This window comes from Trichoplusia ni, chromosome 12, assembly GCF_003590095.1.
Source record: "Trichoplusia ni isolate ovarian cell line Hi5 chromosome 12, tn1, whole genome shotgun sequence".
NCBI lineage: Eukaryota > Metazoa > Arthropoda > Insecta > Lepidoptera > Noctuidae > Trichoplusia > Trichoplusia ni.
Window position 1 is genome coordinate 9851094 of NC_039489.1, and position 17374 is coordinate 9868467.

Consider the following 17374-nt stretch of genomic DNA (forward strand, 5'->3'; position numbering starts at 1 on the left):
CTGAAGTTACGTAAAAACGTACCATTAACAATAATCCTTCCGCAATACGCATTTAAGACTCACTTGACGCTGACTGCTGATTGAAAAGTAGAGTACCCAAAATTGAACCTTACTGGCACATTATAAATATGCTTTTGTCTTGAAACCTTTCTTGCTAACTGTACTATTAAGTTTTCAATGCATATTTAAGGCAAACTTGATACGGTTAACAGTATTATGTATAAAAGTAAAGTACCCAAAACTCACTTGAACCTAAATTACACATTGTAAGTATGCCTTTGTTCTTGTGAACTATACTATTAAGAGTTTTCTTTTATTTCTCCAGGCCGTATAATCTACACAATATACATCATGAGCGACAGCTACATGGGTCTAGACCAGCAGTACGACATGCAGTTTGAGATCTTACCCCCACTACCGGAAGAGAAGGTCGAACGAGTTTATCATGATATCGAGAAAGTATTCCTAGAATAATCGATATAAATAAATTATTTTATATTTCACTTTGTCTTTTTTTGGCTTTTACTGTCCTAATATCAAAAATCGCATCAGACTATTAAAAATATATAGGTGCAATAGAAAAATACCCGGATGTACCCAAGAAATTTATTAGATTCGCTTCCTTCTCCAAATTTGTGACTATTTCGGTACACGTATAACGAAATCCAAGGCCGTATGTTTTTCTGAAAGAACAACATTTAAAAAATCCGAGTTTTATCATCATCTCAGCATATAGCTGTCCACTTGTTCCGGTTCATTGCAACCCGCATCCAACGAAACCCAGCCCATAGATCAAAAAATCTAAAAACCCACGCTTTTAAAAGTCACTCCGCTCAAATTTTATCAAAATCGGTCCAGCCATTTTTAGAATTGTAAGTTGCATGGTCATCGGGTTTGAAGCTACCCTGAAAATTTCAGTCTGCTAGCCTATATTAGTGCCCCAAAATTTAGTTACTAAAATCCAACACGAAAGGGAACGACAACAAACAAAGTGTATAAAAACAAACGGGGTGAGCTAAATAAAACCGTTTAAAAACGTGGGATATAAAGCTATTATCAAAGCTTCATCGGAATACTTAGTCAAAATATGTAATGATTTTTATGAGCCTACAAGAAAATCGCGGAGATGTTTGTCTACTTTTTACGTAGCTCAGAAGTTACTCAAAAGCTATGTTCAACGATACAACATTCATTCTTAATTAAATAAATATGTTAGTTGCCCTAAAAAACAGATTTCAGACTTTGTAAATATAAAATGTCGTGTAGCTAAATAATTTTCAGCGGGCTCTCGGTTCCGTGCGATATGTAGTACAGGTCACACAGCTACATAGCCAAAATAGGTACCTACATAACAGGTATACCTATGTAGTACTGTGCCACCCTTGCAAAGCCAAGCCGGTCCTGACCGCCCACCACTCGGTAATAAACATCAACAACGAAATTCAAGAAACAAACGCTGATTAACGATCTACCAATTGTTACTTTTCTTAAAAAGCTTTGCTTTTAAAGAAAGCCCTTTGTGAGGAATTTAATCCTTACCGCCGGTTGTTTCACGAATAATTCAATTGAAGTCACATGCACTATGACACCCAGACTCAGGACATGCTTTCATGGCTCAGACTTGCTACCCGGGGATTGAACCCAGGGCTTGTCGTGCTCAGCGGCTGTGAAGTGGTGACCCACATAATTATATTCTTTAGCTTAATAATTGTGTCATGATTAAAACCATCTACAGTATTGGTGTTCAGCAAGATTTCAGTAACAAACTATTAATTAAGATGCAGTATTTTATTCTACTCAGGGACCATGTACATAAAAGTTCAAGGACATTGACTGCTAGCTGTACCAGCTCAAAATTACGGTCTTAATCAAATGACGCACTGCGGAAGTTATGTAACGTCAGTTGCAACGCGCATGTCCAGATCGATATTTAAGTTACCTGAAATTTATTACGCAACAGAATCTATGTAGGTTATTTAAAAGACTATTTAGATGACCTATTTTTCTCTCCATCAATGCAGATAATTTTGAGGCAGAATATGTCCCGAAATGCTGAATTACTTAGTAATAAAATAGGTTTCCTATTTGATAGGCTTTTGTTACTATCTCTGTGAAGGCTTTGTGTATTTATTTTACCCATTCATTGCCTTGAAGTATTTCCTATATCAAAAGATTCAAATGGTTTTGAATCCAGTTTCTATCCCCAAGTCCTAGCCATGGCAAGTTGCAATTAGAATATTATAGCTATTATACAAGATCAAAGTGTATCTTGTCTCTTTTTAAGCAATATATTTACTAGCCACGTAAGATTAGTGATAGGATCAGTACTTACAATAGTAGGGGAAAATGTAGCATTCTAGTTTTCTAAACTAGGGGTCCTACCTATTTGATTCTAAAACTGACCCGCCTTTCACTAAGCCTAGATAGTATTCCGACTAAATTAATATGGGTTATAAAAAGTTCCTTCTGTAGCTTAATTGTGTTAATTGAGATAATGATCATTTATTGTAGTAGCTTGGAAAGGCAAAACAAACTGAACGTTTTATTTTTAGAAGGGATGATCAACATAGATACCCCTCAACTAAATAAAGGATAAGAAATAAAAGTCCAATATTGGTTATTATTTTTTTATTTCCTCCAGCTCTTTGAAAATGTTCTTAATATTGGTATACAAAAATAACAGCATGAATATTTAAGATAACTGATAAATTAAACATCCATGCGCATATACACTTGTGTAAGATGGTGTCACACAAATGTATATCTCTGTAGTCACAACGACAGCTACATTAAAGACCTTAAGCAACTTTAATGCAGACTGTTGTTGCAAGTACTTAAGAAATAAATACGGCTAGCTCGTAAACTGGTTTTGGTACGTGCTGAGGAGACTGAGCACCGACCCGAAGGACGACTCCTCAGGCCACACCCGAACCAGCCATCATACAAGTTAACCCATACTTATTTCCTTGGAAGTGAAGGACCAGAAATATTTCGAGAGGGGATTGAGGACCTAAATTGAACTCTTGGCTGGCTGAAGAAAGGGACGGGGTTGATAGCAGGACACGAAATCACCGCCATCAATCCCCGCAATCTCCAAAGAGCCCAATAATAAGAAGGGTAAACGGAAAAGGAATGTATCAAAATATTTCTGGTCCGCTTTCTCAGCTTATATGAACGTTCATTATATAACCTGAGAAAGCCTAGAAGAAGAAAGAGCTTAGCATGGTCCGACTGTCTCTACGAGCTAGGTGAACCGCCGGCCGCCAGCCCCGCCCCGCTGAACAGCGAAGCGTTGACAACGCCAGCCAACCCGAGAAGCTGAGAACAAAAAGGAAAGATTAGAAAATATTTTAGTTCTCCTTCGGTTACTTTTAAGAAGATATGGGAACTGTGTTAACCATAGTATTGCGGAGATTAAACATCTTTTAGGGATATCTTGCGAATAAGGTATTGTAGATAGTAAGGATATCATACCCGTGTCATAAGAGTAGCTGAACTGGAGAGCGAACCATAGCAATTCTGGCCCGTCTCTCGTTTCGTTTAGCACCGCTCATGACACTGCTTTGGGTACAGATGTTATGTGAGTCTGGATCGCCTGCAAGCAAAAATTAAAAATTACCGCACTGTGAAAACTTTGACGCACTTGAATTAAAAGGGTTAGGAATGTAAATCAAGAAGCAAATTACCTTTACGGAGGAGAAGTATAAAGGCGCCCACACCCCTGGCTATGGACTGGAGGCCCGCTCATCTCGCTCGGGACACAGTCGGGGCCGCACTACCGCAGGACCGCAGTTGCAGGGGGCTCTTATATATCCTATCTTATGACCTAGATGCAACGCGCAGGTCACAACTCCCCTGCGCCATAAAATCTGCAAAGAGCCTGTACAATTTATGACGATGTAGACAAATGTGGGCGGTACTAGCAATTGATTTCCGGCAATTTCCACTGCAGTATGCAATGCGATTGCGCGCCCCCATCCCTATGGAACATTCTAGAACATTCGTTCCCCCCTTTAGGATACCTATAACGAACGATATTGTACTAAGTGCGTATATAGGTGGCCTACGAATGTTACAACGTTACGTAATACGCCTAGCAACCAAGCAGATAGGTATAATTTCGTATCGTTAAATAACAAAAGGAATAGGCAAAGTGGCTCCGTAAATTATAAATCATTTGGTAGATAAAAATATGTGGGAGATAGTGACCTAACTATTTACGCCAGGTTTACTCCTGTTTACACATTCACAAGAATAACATAAATAGGTTTATATTAAGAACGTTCACAAAACTGCTTTCTTTAACCTATGAAAAAGCGGGGTTCAAAATTGAATGACATTCATTGTGGTGGTTCTTAAACGTGTCATATCAATAAAGCGATAAACAAAACAGAGACAATAAGAGTGGTTATTATAAATGGTACGTAGATCATCTTATTAAACATGTGCCCAAGTCGGATGTCAAATGAAAGACCACGGTACAATACTTTTCCATGTTCATAAAATTCGAATCCTTTTTCGGATTTTAAAATTTTATTTACTATGTTGATTGTTGATTATTCTGGTCCTAGGCAGTTAGTTGTCCCTTTTTTCGGATGGGAAATCCTCAATTGACTCCTTATGCTTTTGGTTGAGCCGGAGAGAGTGTCAGCCTTCTACTGACTGAAACCAATGTTCCTTCCTTTGCCCTTCGTTTACCGGAGCCACGGTGTCCCTGTTGGAAAAACCCGCTGCCCTGGCAGGCTAATTATTTTACCTAAAATAAGGGATATGTCTTAGTACTTTTTATAGTACCTACATCTTTCTTTCAGTGCTAGTCTTGGCCTGAGGTATGTGAGTGATGATACGGCCTAATACGCCGTTGATAAGACGCAAACGACGTCTTATAGTGTAATTAGTCTACCTCCCCCGTCTGACCGCATACACCACCTACCTTATGAGGTGACCAGCACTTGAGCAATCAAGCAGCAGCAATCAAACTACCTAGTTATTGAGGGAAGGCTAGTACCTAAAGTACGTGTGCACAGCCAGAGCACTTAGGAAGCGGTGAAAACTGGACGATACGGAGTATTTTTATTCTTTGGCATTCAAAAAGTGGTACTATGTAGCCAAACTAGAATAAGAAACGATTTTTGTTTTTAAATTTAAATTAGTAACCTTATGATATGATTTCATTAAGCATCCATTATTTATTTTATTGTAATAGTAAAATAAAATATAAATAATTCGTTATATTATGGTTGTATAGATACAACCAAAAACTATAAGCACTAATTGTTCATACAGATCTATCCTGATATAGAAGTAGGTCCCGCTCCAGTGCCGGCCGGAGCTGTATCGATTTTAGGGAATCTAGGACACGGCACTCGGTGCAACAGGTTAACCTCGGTAACAGCCGCCGTATGATGTATGTTAAACATAATATTCATTAAAATATCATCGTACGTATGGTTGTCAACAAGTCGGTTAACACAATCTGGCAATGAAACAAAGGTTGAGCTAGTTAACAAAATTTGCGACATCTTAATCCCTTTGTACACTCACACTCACTTGTAACCTACCTTCTGGCAAAATATGTAAGAATACTAAGAATGCTCGTCTACTTTTGCTCTTTAGGAACTATATTACCAGTATTACCTACTTTGTTATGCTATTTTCGTGAACAAAACGAACATCCGTTCTTTCGACTCTTGCAAGGGAACCAAAACCGACAGGAATTTTAACTGATACGGCTTTAAGGAATTTGATTCTAAGATTGCGGGGTTCTCACAAACATTCATAATATATCACAAGCACAAAGGCACCCAGATTCAAACGTTCGTGGATCACACAAATGTTTGTCCTACGCCGGGATCGAACCCGCGACACACCGCGCTCACGGTTTGCCGTGGTAACCTCAACCGGATTGTGTCGTTTAATTGAGGAACTCCAATGGCCACCTTAAGCTCCATCGTCAAATTAGTATCATAAATTAATGTTATAATATACCGCCTAATCTCTGTTACGAAATATACATAGTAAGTCAAATTTCAGCACGATCGGAAACCGGGAAGAGGGTGAAACTTACTTGCAAAATTTGATTACAAAGGGACAGGTAAGTAGGTAAACATTTACAAAAAGAAACAACAGGTGTTAATCTTACCGTTTATTTACACCAGTAAATACAAACAACAACAAACAGAACACTACTGTTTTAGTAGCTACACTTTACATTTATACATAGGTACCTACTTATTATTTTAATGTTATGTAACAAGATCAAGTTATATTACATAGGTATTAAGAAAGTTCTTAAAGGCTTTAAGAAAATTGCTATGAAAAGATAAATTCTATTTTAAATTCAAACAAAAGCTTTTTTTATTAAATGCTGGATTTTTTGAAGAGGTAGCGGCTTTTAATCACAGTTTATCTCTCTGAATAAATCTCAATAATTCTATGTTATAAATAGACTGAGCTGTTTTTTCAGCAGGTAAGGTATTTTTTTACATTATCTTGCTTAAATATTACAATATGCCTACTTTATAAACAAGAAAACATTTATATTGTCTACATTCTTACTATAGTTACGATTTTTTTTAATTTCAATTCGTTTCTCTAATACAAAAATAACGTGAAAACTATAGTGTATATAATTAAACCAAAACAAGATTGAAAAAAAAAGGCCACGTATAGAATTTAACTTGAAAAAAATGACGAATCAACTCATAAGTAAGAAGCGTGGCAGAGGCCGGCTACGAAACTTATCCAAAAACGATCTTCAAAAATGGGTAGATCAATTAACGGGCATGCAGTCTTCATTCAGTCTATTATAAATCAGTTCCCACTAAATTCCTACTTTTAAACATACATACACTAAACATTTGCAACCTTAATTCGAAATACTATGCTAACTATTTTCTAAATGCCAACTATTTTAATGACTTCTTTATCCCGTTTAGACTTAACGGTATAAAGTTGATCTTTCACGCTGTTGTTATCACACCAAAGCATAATATAAGAGACAAAATTTTAATGTGAAACTGATTAAATCGTACTTTCTCGCCACGCTTTACAGAAGGCCATCAAACCATGAAATTTTGAGTTAATTTTCAATATAGACGTGCATCTTTGAGGCCAGACATAAAATTAGCATTTTAGTGTAATTCTTTTGACATCAACCGTTTGGAACAACGCCATATGCGCAATAGTAATTACCCATTTTTTATGAAAGATGATGAATGTCATACAAAGGACAGAGAAACCTTTCAAACTCTTAAATACAATTATTTGTATTACATATACAATATTAAAGTAATTTTCAATGTAAATATCAGCTTAGACATGTTTATATTCACACTATATAAAAATATTAATTATCTGTATACTGGTATGATTAAATGATGTTGACTTGACCTCTGATTTCTAGAGATTAAACTTACAGAAAACCGGACACAAGCTGATGCTATAGGCTTTAAGAAGTAATATATAGAAAGCAGAATTTTAGTACATATCAAGTTTTGCTCAAAGAAAACTCTTCAAGAGTTAAAATGGTCTACATTTTGTTTGAATTTTTATTTATGTCTGTATGTAACAAACTACATATGTTGTGAGGGTAATAAAATGAGAAAAAAAAAGTATAGATAGGTAAACTGCATCATAACTTTAACAACAATGAAAGCTTAAGAATACAGCCATATGGAACATTTCAAGTAGTATATTTAAAGATTGCAAGAAATGTACTTAGAATACAATATTTTCTATGTACACACAAATATTTACATAACATTTAGCTGTTTATGTTACAGAACAATGCAATAGCTTCAGAAAATATTTTGAATACAAATGCTTTTTAAGCAATTGTTAAATTGTTGCCATATTACAATGATTGTACTATGGATTAAAGGTTTTTTAGCACTCAAACAATATCACATATTGTTGGGGTGCTGGCATCCTGTTATTTACGTTTTCTGTTCTCATAATCAATAGCTCTTGCTTCCGATACCAACTGCCTTTCCCTTGTCAAGATACCATCTAATTGATTTGTAAAGGCATCAAATGAAAACTTTGTTTCAAACCTCTTTAGACCAGCCTCACCAAGTTTTACTCCTAATTCAGGGTTTAATACAAGCTTGCTCATGGCCCTTGCAAATGACTTGCTGTTCGGCTCACAAAGGAATCCTGTGACATCATTGACAATTGTCTCTGTGGGTCCACCACTGTTCACAGCAATCACTGGCTTCTGGAAATACATGGCCTCTAATGGCACTATTCCAAAATGCTCATTAGATGGAGTATACACCAATGCTTTACAATTATAGAGTAATGACACTTTCTCATCATCTTTAGGTGACTTCATGAATGTCACCTTTTCTTCAATGTCCAACTCGGACACCAGATCAGTTAGTTCAATGTAATGTTCCATATTCTCCAAGTTAATAGGGTCAAATCCTCCAGCCATGATTAAATGCACCCTATTCCAATCAGCTTCATTTAACTCATGTTTTAAATGCTCAAATGCTCTCAGAGCTAACTGAAGATTCTTTTTCCTCTCATACCTGTTAATAGACAAGAAAACAAACTTGTCTGCACCCACTGGTACAATCTCTTTTAGAGGCTTTGGTGTTGTGGACTTGAAATACTCAGTGTTTATGGAAGGGTAACAGATATCAGGTATATCCTTTATCCTCTGGAATGCATCTTGGTACACCCTTGCAGTGTATTTACTGTTTACTAACACCTTATCAGCTTGTGCAGTTGTCAGCTCCTCCAACCAGTTCAATGGAGCTCTGTATATCTTTTTTAGTATTCCACCTTCAGAGGTCAATAGTTTATCAGGGTGATGGCAGTAAAATACAACACGGAAAGGTCCTCTAGCCAACTTTAAAAATGGAATGCATAGAGAAATTAGATCACAGAATATAAGTGTTGGTTCTTCTGCCGGTATGACGTACCATGCCATGTAAACAGCCGCGTACACCATGCGCACATAGGCACAGGCCGCTTTGAATCTGCCAAAGATAGAGCGCGGGATCCAATCTCCGACGACCGACACAGGGAAGGTCCCGTCCCTCGTTTCCGCGAAGCAGTGTGTAGGATCATGATGGTTCGTGTAGAATGCTACTTCGTGGCCATTCTTCTTAAAAGCCAAAGCAGCATCGAGCACCAACCTTTCCGCTCCACCAATACCCAAATCCGGGTGAAGAAATATTATCTTAACCATTATCACACCGGAAATGTACTCTACGTAATTAAAAACTCATTGAAGCGTGCAAATTTTATGAATCGGAGCAGAGAAAATTCAATATTGGCTTTTGACAGCTGGAATATAAATACAACGATTGACGTAACTAACGTTTAGTGTTGCCGTTAATTTAATAAACGTAAAATATTTTTGACAAGTTTTAAGGAGAATTCTAAATAGTATTTAACGCAAGGTATTTAGTATTCCTTATGTAGCTGTTTCTAAATAAACTCAATACATACATTTACGATTATGATATGGTGGATTGCAGTCATTAAAGTTGCTTTCCTTATATACAGAACAAAGTAAGATCAAAGTATTTGTCTTCATGAGGAAGATACTCTCAAGTCTTTATAGTGAATAATTTAGGGAGGTCAAGTTTCTTGTTACAAGAAATAAAATGCATCAAATAATCTCCTTCAGCAGTCTTTATTTTATAATTTTGTCATATTTTGAATTGTAGAAGTAACATACTTAAATTGAATAAACATAATATCACTGGTTCATAATAATATTACATTTGCATGGAATGTAGTTAAAGTAATCAAGTAATTATGCTGAAAGTTTTACAGGATATGTAACTATTAAAATTCATCCTTCCTTTCAATTTTGACTAGATCTACATGGAATGTCAAAGTAGCAGACTTTGGTATCTTGGGAGGAGCTCCGGCTTCACCATAAGCTAGTTCTGGTGGAATGACTAGTTTCCTTTGCTCGCCTTCACACATTCCAATTAAACCCTGGTCCCAGCCCTTGATGACTTGTCCAGAACCAAGAGTGAAGGTCAGTGGGTTACCACGAGGAATTGAACTATCAAATTCCGTACCATCTTCTAATGTTCCCTGAAAACCAATAATCCTGAATTAGATATTTTGTTGTGGTCATGTATTTCTTTACTAATAACTTTCTTAGTACTCCGTTTAATTAAAAGACAAATAATAAACCATTTGTAACTACAATTTATTATTGTTTTTTTTTTGTTTAGTTTATAGAAGATATAGGTTAAGAGCGCAGTTATTATTAAAAAAAAAAAACAGGAAAATGCTTACTGTATAATGCATGTGAAGGAGATCGCCCTTTTTACTTCTTGTAGGGCACTCGCTGGGCCGTTTCTTAACTCCAATTTGTAACTTTTTCGGGGCGGAGTTCGACATAACAACATGAGAAATTACACTCATAAAGACCATTACGAACAGTGCAATTTTGCAAATCGTAATAAGTTTAGGCAACATGATTGTTATAGGAGTTGAATAAGGTAATTAGCTCTGCACAAATCACTTATGATGATTAAAAATTTCAATAGGTGAAGTCAGCTTGAAAAACAAATAATGAATTATTTATTGTGACAACGACAACGAGTGCGAGGAGAGTGAGTGAATGAATGAAATTTTGGTGGTTGTGAGCATAGATTAAACAGAAAGTAAAGATTTCATTCTGATAGGTCTATGGATATGACTGTCAGTCAGGATTTTATGTCAATTGTGTTAATCAGATTTTCTGAAATAAATAAACAATCTGTGTAAACAATACTAAAGTTATAATAGGACTAGCAAAACTACACCATGGCTACTGAAACCTTACAGTTAGAAAAATATAAAAGATTCTTACTTAATAGATCAACAACTTCTTCAGCTATGATTGAGACCATTGAAAATTGTTTAGCTACTGAAGATAAACCTGCTAAACAATTATTTCATAAAATAATGGTAAGCTTTGATATACAACTATAGCTGTGAATAAAATGAATGTTTCCTCCTATTGCCATTAGATCTGTATAAATTACTTTTCTATTGGGAATAGTAATTTGTTGTAAACATTAAACTGTACTTAAATAGAAAAGTAATAATAACTTTTTCTTACCTTTCCTTTATAATATTTTTTGGTCAAATTAGTTTCTCCTTACAAAAAAAACAAATGCAAGTATTTGGTGATCTTAGAATAGCTTTTTAAACAAAAATATAATATTCTTCCTTTTTTCTTGCTGTTACAGATACACAATTGGCAGGATACATTGCCACAACTTTTTGACAGGCTATCTGCATTTTTTGGTGCAGTCATAATCCCAGTCAACTCCTCAATGCAGGGTGAAATTGCAACCTTCTACACATCAAACTTGAATTTTATTTTACGATTAATTAAACAGGACTTTTTGTTCCCCTACTGTAGGAGTATGTTTAATGTAGATGTTTTGTTCAATTATAAAAATGCTGTAGATTATTTTGGTACAACAACAACTTTAGAAGACATTATCAGTGGAGTTGTCAGTCGTAGATTCAGAGAGGACGGTGAATTGGACTTATCTAATTTCTGTGAAGATCCAGGTCTGTATAGCACTTTGTAGATTTATTTGTAAAATACCCTTGAAATATTTAAAAAATTAAACCTTCATATTTACTCAATTACTGCTAAAACAGTGAAACAAATTAACTGGAAATAAACTATTATTGATTTCATGTTAACATTGCTCAATTTCTTTTTTCAGAATTTGTAAAGAAGAAAATTACCTTTTACAAAATAACACTTTTAGCACAGTTCAAAATACTTATGATAAGGATGGGAAGAGACACAAAATCATTGAATTTAAGCCACAATAATTTAAGGTAAAACACAACTTTAGAATTCCTTTAATCACTTTATTATGAGATTTCTAGGGTAAGCTCCAAAATTTGGTATATTTTTTTGTTTTACTAATTTCTTCTGTGAACCCACCTACTAATGTATAAAACTAATGTGTCCTATAGTAAGTTTTATACTTTTAAAGGGGACCGCAATTTTTCATGGATCTACAGGCAACCAACATAAAATCCGCCCCCTGACTAAAATGACTAATTTAAAATATTTCATAAATTTTAAATACCTGTATTTAATTTTCAGCCAAGTACCATTTGAGGTACTAAACTTTTTTATTAAGGCAGATTTAACAACTGTCAATCTAAGCTACAATAATGTAAGTGCACTTCTATTAATGTAATTAATTAAAGTCCAATTCAAATACTAATGTGTGTCAGTCCCCAGCAACTATAGCTTCCTTATTTTAATTTTACCAAAGTATAATTTGTATTTTATTTTCAGATACCATCAATTACAGAAATATTAAGAGTTAGTAGTAAAATTGAGAAGCTGTATTTAGAAGGCAATCCACTCTGTGAGAACTTAGATGCAATTACTTATGTTAAGACTGTGACAATGAAATTCCCTAGATTGATTGAGCTAGTAAGTTTAATTTTTCTCACATTGTTTTAAATTTTGATTTTGCATTTTTGCAACCTATCTATCCCACCCCATCTGGTACTAACCAACTTATTTTTTTTTGTCAAAAAAAGTAATTATTGTTAAAATAAGAACTTTACAGCTTATAAGTAGAACTTTAAAATAAAGAACCTCATTATTTTATGAATACAGTTAATATTTATATGTTAGGTTAAAATAATATTATTTTTTACAGGATGGTATAAAATTAAACCAACATGGTGTGGTATCATTTCCTTTCTTCAGGAATTATTTGGTGTCCACAGACAGTAAAACAAAGTCAGTTGTGGAGAAATTTGTGACTTTATATTTTGCGAATTATGATCAGCCGCCTAAAATGCGGAGGAATAAAATTGTAACGCTTTATGACGATAAAGCTACTTTGACTATTAGTTGCGACTTTTTAGGTAATTATATTCCACTAGTTTCACACAACGCCCTCTAGCCTCTAAATAAGCAAAGCTTGTATTGTGATTACCATTCAACAGATAAACATACTAATATTTCTAACTACAAAATAGCTTTCTAACTTTTCTGTCCATCCAAAGTTTGTCTGGTACACTCTAAGAATCACTGCTGTAATTGTATGGTGTACAATAAAGAATAATATTTAAATCTTATCCACATAGGCGGTCTGAAAATATACATATTTTTTAAAATTTTGAATAATTGCGCCTTTCATTTTCAGAATCAGATACATCAGTCCTATCTTATACGAAAGCAGCCCGAAACTTTTTGACTAACCAGAGCAGTAACATGCACAAAACGTACAAATCTAGTCAAATAATAGCAAACGTTTTATCAAGTTTCCCTGAATCTGACCACGATCTGAGTACATTTACCGTTGATGTACTTATACATGATGTAAGTTAAATTATTATCAGAAATATAACTAGCCTTTGTCTTCGTCTTCACCTCTACGCTACAAAAACATTACGCACTTTCCCGTGTTGTAGGGTAAATAGTCGCCGACGTGTTAGTCGTAGGTATCTCTTACTTCATCGAAATATAAGAGTTAACACACATAAATACCATCGATTTGAGCTTAATAATACTAAAGTGATATTTGCTGTGCCCCTGTCTTCGCTGTTGCTTGCTTGAATGTTGGTGAACCCAGTAAAAGCATATATTCCGTCTTATAATTCAAGCTATCCCTATTATATATTATATATCAATTCATTCTGCAGTTTATTTGTAAAAGCGAAACCAACCTGAGATCTATAATATTAAACTTTATAAGCAGATATTCATCTATTCGTAGATAATTTTAATAATTTGTACTTTTATATTTTTTTCAAATTCAATATTTTTCGTTCCAGCAAAATACACTTTACATAATAATTGACGGGTTGTTCAGGGAGAGAAATGCAGAACTATACTTCCAATTTCGACGGACGTTTGTTTTCAGCATATACACAATACGAGATAACTCTGTGTATCAAATAAAGTATGAAATGTTTAACTTGAGACATGCCACCACAGAACAGATTGAACGTAATTTCAAGGTAAAATTTATCAAGAATTTTTACCCTGGCTTTGATTCCTAGGTTTAGACGAGAAGATTTTAGGCGTTGTTGAATTTTGGTTTGTATGAGATAAATGTATCTCCTTTTTTTACATTTGCCAGTTTCTGCCTGCGGCTTCGCTCCTGTAAATGTTATTTATTGCTGTAAGAGTGCTGAAGTTTACGTATCATGCCAACTTGATAGCTACCGTTTAAATCTAGCTCGTAGCGTCGAGCTAGCCTATGGATGGAAAGCGCAAAATTTATTTCATTTCAACACATCTTTGAATGCATATTTTCAGCATCCTGTAAGAAACATGAATGCACTAACTCTGATGAATCCATCATCTTTCGAAGTTGAAACATTACTGTCAGCATTTCAACATTTGACAAATCTCAGAAGACCAGAAGCTGAAATGTAAGTATTTTTAAACAATTTATGCTTAAAGGTGTGGCCTCATGCAGCCGCTCGTTTGTAGCCCTGATATGTAGCTACAAATCTGAAAATGTTGAGCTTTGTTGATGGCAAAAGACCGAGAGTGAGCAGTGAGACAAGTCAAGATAAGGCTCCTATTTCTTTCATTTGTATCACTGCCACGGGGTACGAATGAGGTTAGGAGATCAGCAACACAGGGGTGCATCATGACCAGATGTCGCAAACGAGCGACAAGTGACTGCGTGAGGCCACACCTTAACTTTTAAAAGATATGTACAACTGCGTAGTTTAATATTTCTTATATAATTATTTTTTCAGGCGTCTCAAATTCAGCAGTTGGGATATCAGGGATGCAATAAAGTTATTTTTAATGGATACACGAAATCACAAATTATCCGCCGACGTATTTTTGGACATAGATTCAGATATTTCATCATTGGATGGTCTTGACTAAAGCAATGAGTTATTAAATATTATTTTAATAGTTGACAAATAAATCTTATTTAGTATGTTATCTAGTGTGTGTTTCAATTTTAACTAATTCCTCTTTATAGTTCAGTATTGTTACTTGTCTCTACTGAATTTACTGAAAAGTAATATTCTAAAGATAAAGTAGATTCAAAAAATAAAATGCTTTTCTTAGTTTACGCGCGTCGGTTTAAAACAATGACGTAAAGACCCAGAAATCGTGCAGTGATAAAAAATTAATGAGCTTTTAAATTGTCCGGGATTAAAATGAAAATTTAGTTCAATTTAAAAAGTAGCGTGGAATAAAGTCAACGTTATAAAAGAAGGCTTAGAATTAATCAGTATTTAAGCCTATAAAAATGTTTATTCCGTATTTTGAGAGTTCGTAATCAATTATTTCATTCCAAAAAAAATGGTCTGAGAATCGGAACGTGACATCGAGCGAATGACTGAACAAAGCATTAAAACGAGGATAATGCTTGGTAATGTTGCTTGTTTTGTTACAAGAATACTTTTCAAACCTTTTTCTAGATTTAGTACCGAAACCATCTTGAATAATTTTTTCGTAGTTTAAACCAGATGTGAAGCATATTTTTGTATAAATACCGTAATAGACGAAAAGTTGTCTTTGGTTACCGATTCGTTCATTCTTCCAGTATCTTTAATTTTCTGTATTTTTCATATAACCTGTAACTTGAAATTTACTGTCAAGTCAACTGTCTTTGTCATCAAGCGCAAGTCAGAAAGTTTGTGGATGCTTATTCTATTTGTTTTCGTATTCCAAAAGGGTATTTCCTTAATAAGCAATAATGACGACTTCGATAGGAATGGGGTCCAACATGCCTAACATAGGTTCTTTAAGCCAAGGTTCTATTCAGTACGTGAACAATCCTCTGCAAAGCCCTCAGCTGCAGGCTGCTTCGCTTCAAGGCTCACCTTCACAGCACAGTCCTATGGGCACACAGGCTCAAGTAGGCAATAAAGCTGGCCAGGGTGGTGGAGGAGACCAGACAGCACAGGTAAAGCATTTTCTTCGAAGTAACCTCTCGATTATGTTAAAGTAAAGACATGCTTTCGAAGTAAACATGGGGTCTCTTCTAACATGCTGGTACCTACTTTTGTAAATCCTAGCATTTAAAAAAATGACCCAATTAATAAATTATTCAATTATTTACAACATACATACATACAAAAATGTTTAGTGAACTTAATGTACTGTAACTCTAACTTAAGTAATAAGACTGGAGAAGAACTGTCCATTAAGTAATTGAACCTGTAATATCCATACTCTATTATCCATCCATATAAGGTAGAACAGCCTTGATGTGACACATCAGACATATTCATCAAATGATCTACTAATTAAACTTAGTTTATCTGATTGTTACCTTTTTTGTAGTTTTATTCTTTTTAATTTTTCGTTCCAAAGAGTAAAAAAATATGCATGAAGCTTGTTTCAAGTTGGTCAGTTAGATGTACCTACATTTTCTTTAATAAGATACCTGATACAAACATATCAAGTAGTTAAATAACTAGTTGAGCCTTAGATACTTTTTATCAATATTATTAATTTGTAAAAATTTCATTATTCCAGCTCCTAAGTCGCCCTCGTCTCCAAGAGCTGGTCCGAGAAGTAGACCCAACAGTACAATTAGATGAAGAAGTTGAAGAAATGCTCCTGCAGTTAGCTGATGACTTCATAGACACAACATTGAATGCAGCCTGTGCTATGGCCAAACACAGACATGCTCCCAGTGTCGAGTTAAGAGATGTACAAATGCATTTGGGTAAGTCAATGTTTTGACGGACTTATAAACTGTATATATAACTTACTATTAGTATAATTTGACATATATAATTGAAGCAAATTCACGACCTCCGGTTTAGCAGTCAGGGTCACTAACCACTAGACTGTCAGGACAGTCAAGGTTGTCAAGCATCAAGTATTAGAAGGAGGGCTCTAACCAGAGATCTTGATCAGTAAATATTATCTCCAAATAATTTTCGGTCGAGGGCGGTTTTTGTGCAGACACTCAAATAACCTCAAATATCATTTTTTAATTGAATAAAATTGCCCTACGCGGAGATCGAACCCATGCTCTGGAACGCGTTCCTAGCAGGGTGACCAATGGTACTTTGTCAGTACACTCACTCAGTCACTTACATTATTTTTTTCAATCACAATCTTGTTTATTTTTCAGAACGACAATGGAACATGTGGATCCCAGGATTCGGCAACGATGAACTCCGACCATACAAGCGGGCAGCAGTCACGGAAGCTCACAGACAACGAATGGCACTCATAAGAAAGACTATCAAAAAATACTGATGTTTACCTCTCTTCATAAAAGTGTAAAAATAGGATAAGCTTAGACCTTACTTGATAAAATAATTATAGGTTAAAGTATTATTAAAAAGATGGATTTTTGCATGAATGAGTTTTATTTCTTCAAGGTTTTATTTAAACTTTGCAGGTGAATAGAGCTCCCGACGCGCT

At 35.0% G+C, this 17374-nt stretch overlaps 5 protein-coding genes and 1 long non-coding RNA gene across 6 annotated transcripts in view; 3 read left to right on the top strand and 3 right to left on the bottom strand.

The window, feature by feature from the left end:
* The window catches only part of LOC113499178 (activating signal cointegrator 1 complex subunit 3), a 28729-nt gene extending 28226 nt beyond the window's left edge, over positions 1 to 503 (top strand). Inside the window, exon 39 of the mRNA XM_026879545.1 lies at positions 326 to 503. Within this exon, the coding sequence (XP_026735346.1) occupies positions 326 to 474 (149 nt within the window). The 3' untranslated portion in view covers positions 475 to 503. The remainder of the gene's footprint in view (positions 1 to 325) is intronic.
* Positions 504 to 2599: 2096 nt separating this feature from the next.
* On the bottom strand, positions 2600 to 3796 carry LOC113499388. The gene is made up of 3 exons (XR_003401098.1): positions 3687 to 3796; positions 3475 to 3595; positions 2600 to 3318 (listed from the first exon to the last, which is right to left on the bottom strand). It is a non-coding gene; the product is annotated as an uncharacterized LOC113499388 (long non-coding RNA).
* A 2340-nt stretch (positions 3797 to 6136) lies between these two features.
* On the bottom strand, positions 6137 to 9325 carry LOC113499527 (alpha-1,3/1,6-mannosyltransferase ALG2). The gene has a single exon (XM_026880039.1). The coding sequence runs from the start codon at positions 9197 to 9199 to the stop codon at positions 7934 to 7936; it is 1266 nt and encodes a 421-aa protein (XP_026735840.1). The 5' UTR covers positions 9200 to 9325; the 3' UTR covers positions 6137 to 7933.
* A 305-nt stretch (positions 9326 to 9630) lies between these two features.
* Positions 9631 to 10560, bottom strand: LOC113499530 (peptidyl-prolyl cis-trans isomerase FKBP2). The gene is made up of 2 exons (XM_026880043.1): positions 10270 to 10560; positions 9631 to 10062 (listed from the first exon to the last, which is right to left on the bottom strand). The coding sequence occupies exons 1-2, from the start codon at positions 10450 to 10452 to the stop codon at positions 9805 to 9807; spliced, it is 441 nt and encodes a 146-aa protein (XP_026735844.1). The 5' UTR covers positions 10453 to 10560; the 3' UTR covers positions 9631 to 9804.
* Positions 10561 to 10677: 117 nt separating this feature from the next.
* LOC113499526 (nuclear RNA export factor 2-like) lies at positions 10678 to 14923 on the top strand. Its single transcript, XM_026880038.1, has 10 exons — positions 10678 to 10926; positions 11211 to 11541; positions 11703 to 11820; positions 12095 to 12167; positions 12293 to 12433; positions 12666 to 12876; positions 13158 to 13333; positions 13789 to 13974; positions 14276 to 14391; positions 14728 to 14923. Exons 1-10 carry the CDS (start codon positions 10783 to 10785, stop codon positions 14861 to 14863), a joined length of 1632 nt encoding a protein of 543 aa, XP_026735839.1. The 5' UTR covers positions 10678 to 10782; the 3' UTR covers positions 14864 to 14923.
* A 654-nt stretch (positions 14924 to 15577) lies between these two features.
* LOC113499529 (transcription initiation factor TFIID subunit 12) lies at positions 15578 to 17308 on the top strand. The gene is made up of 3 exons (XM_026880042.1): positions 15578 to 15896; positions 16472 to 16664; positions 17079 to 17308. Exons 1-3 carry the CDS (start codon positions 15687 to 15689, stop codon positions 17204 to 17206), a joined length of 531 nt encoding a protein of 176 aa, XP_026735843.1. The 5' UTR covers positions 15578 to 15686; the 3' UTR covers positions 17207 to 17308.
* The last annotated feature ends 66 nt before the right edge of the window (positions 17309 to 17374 follow it).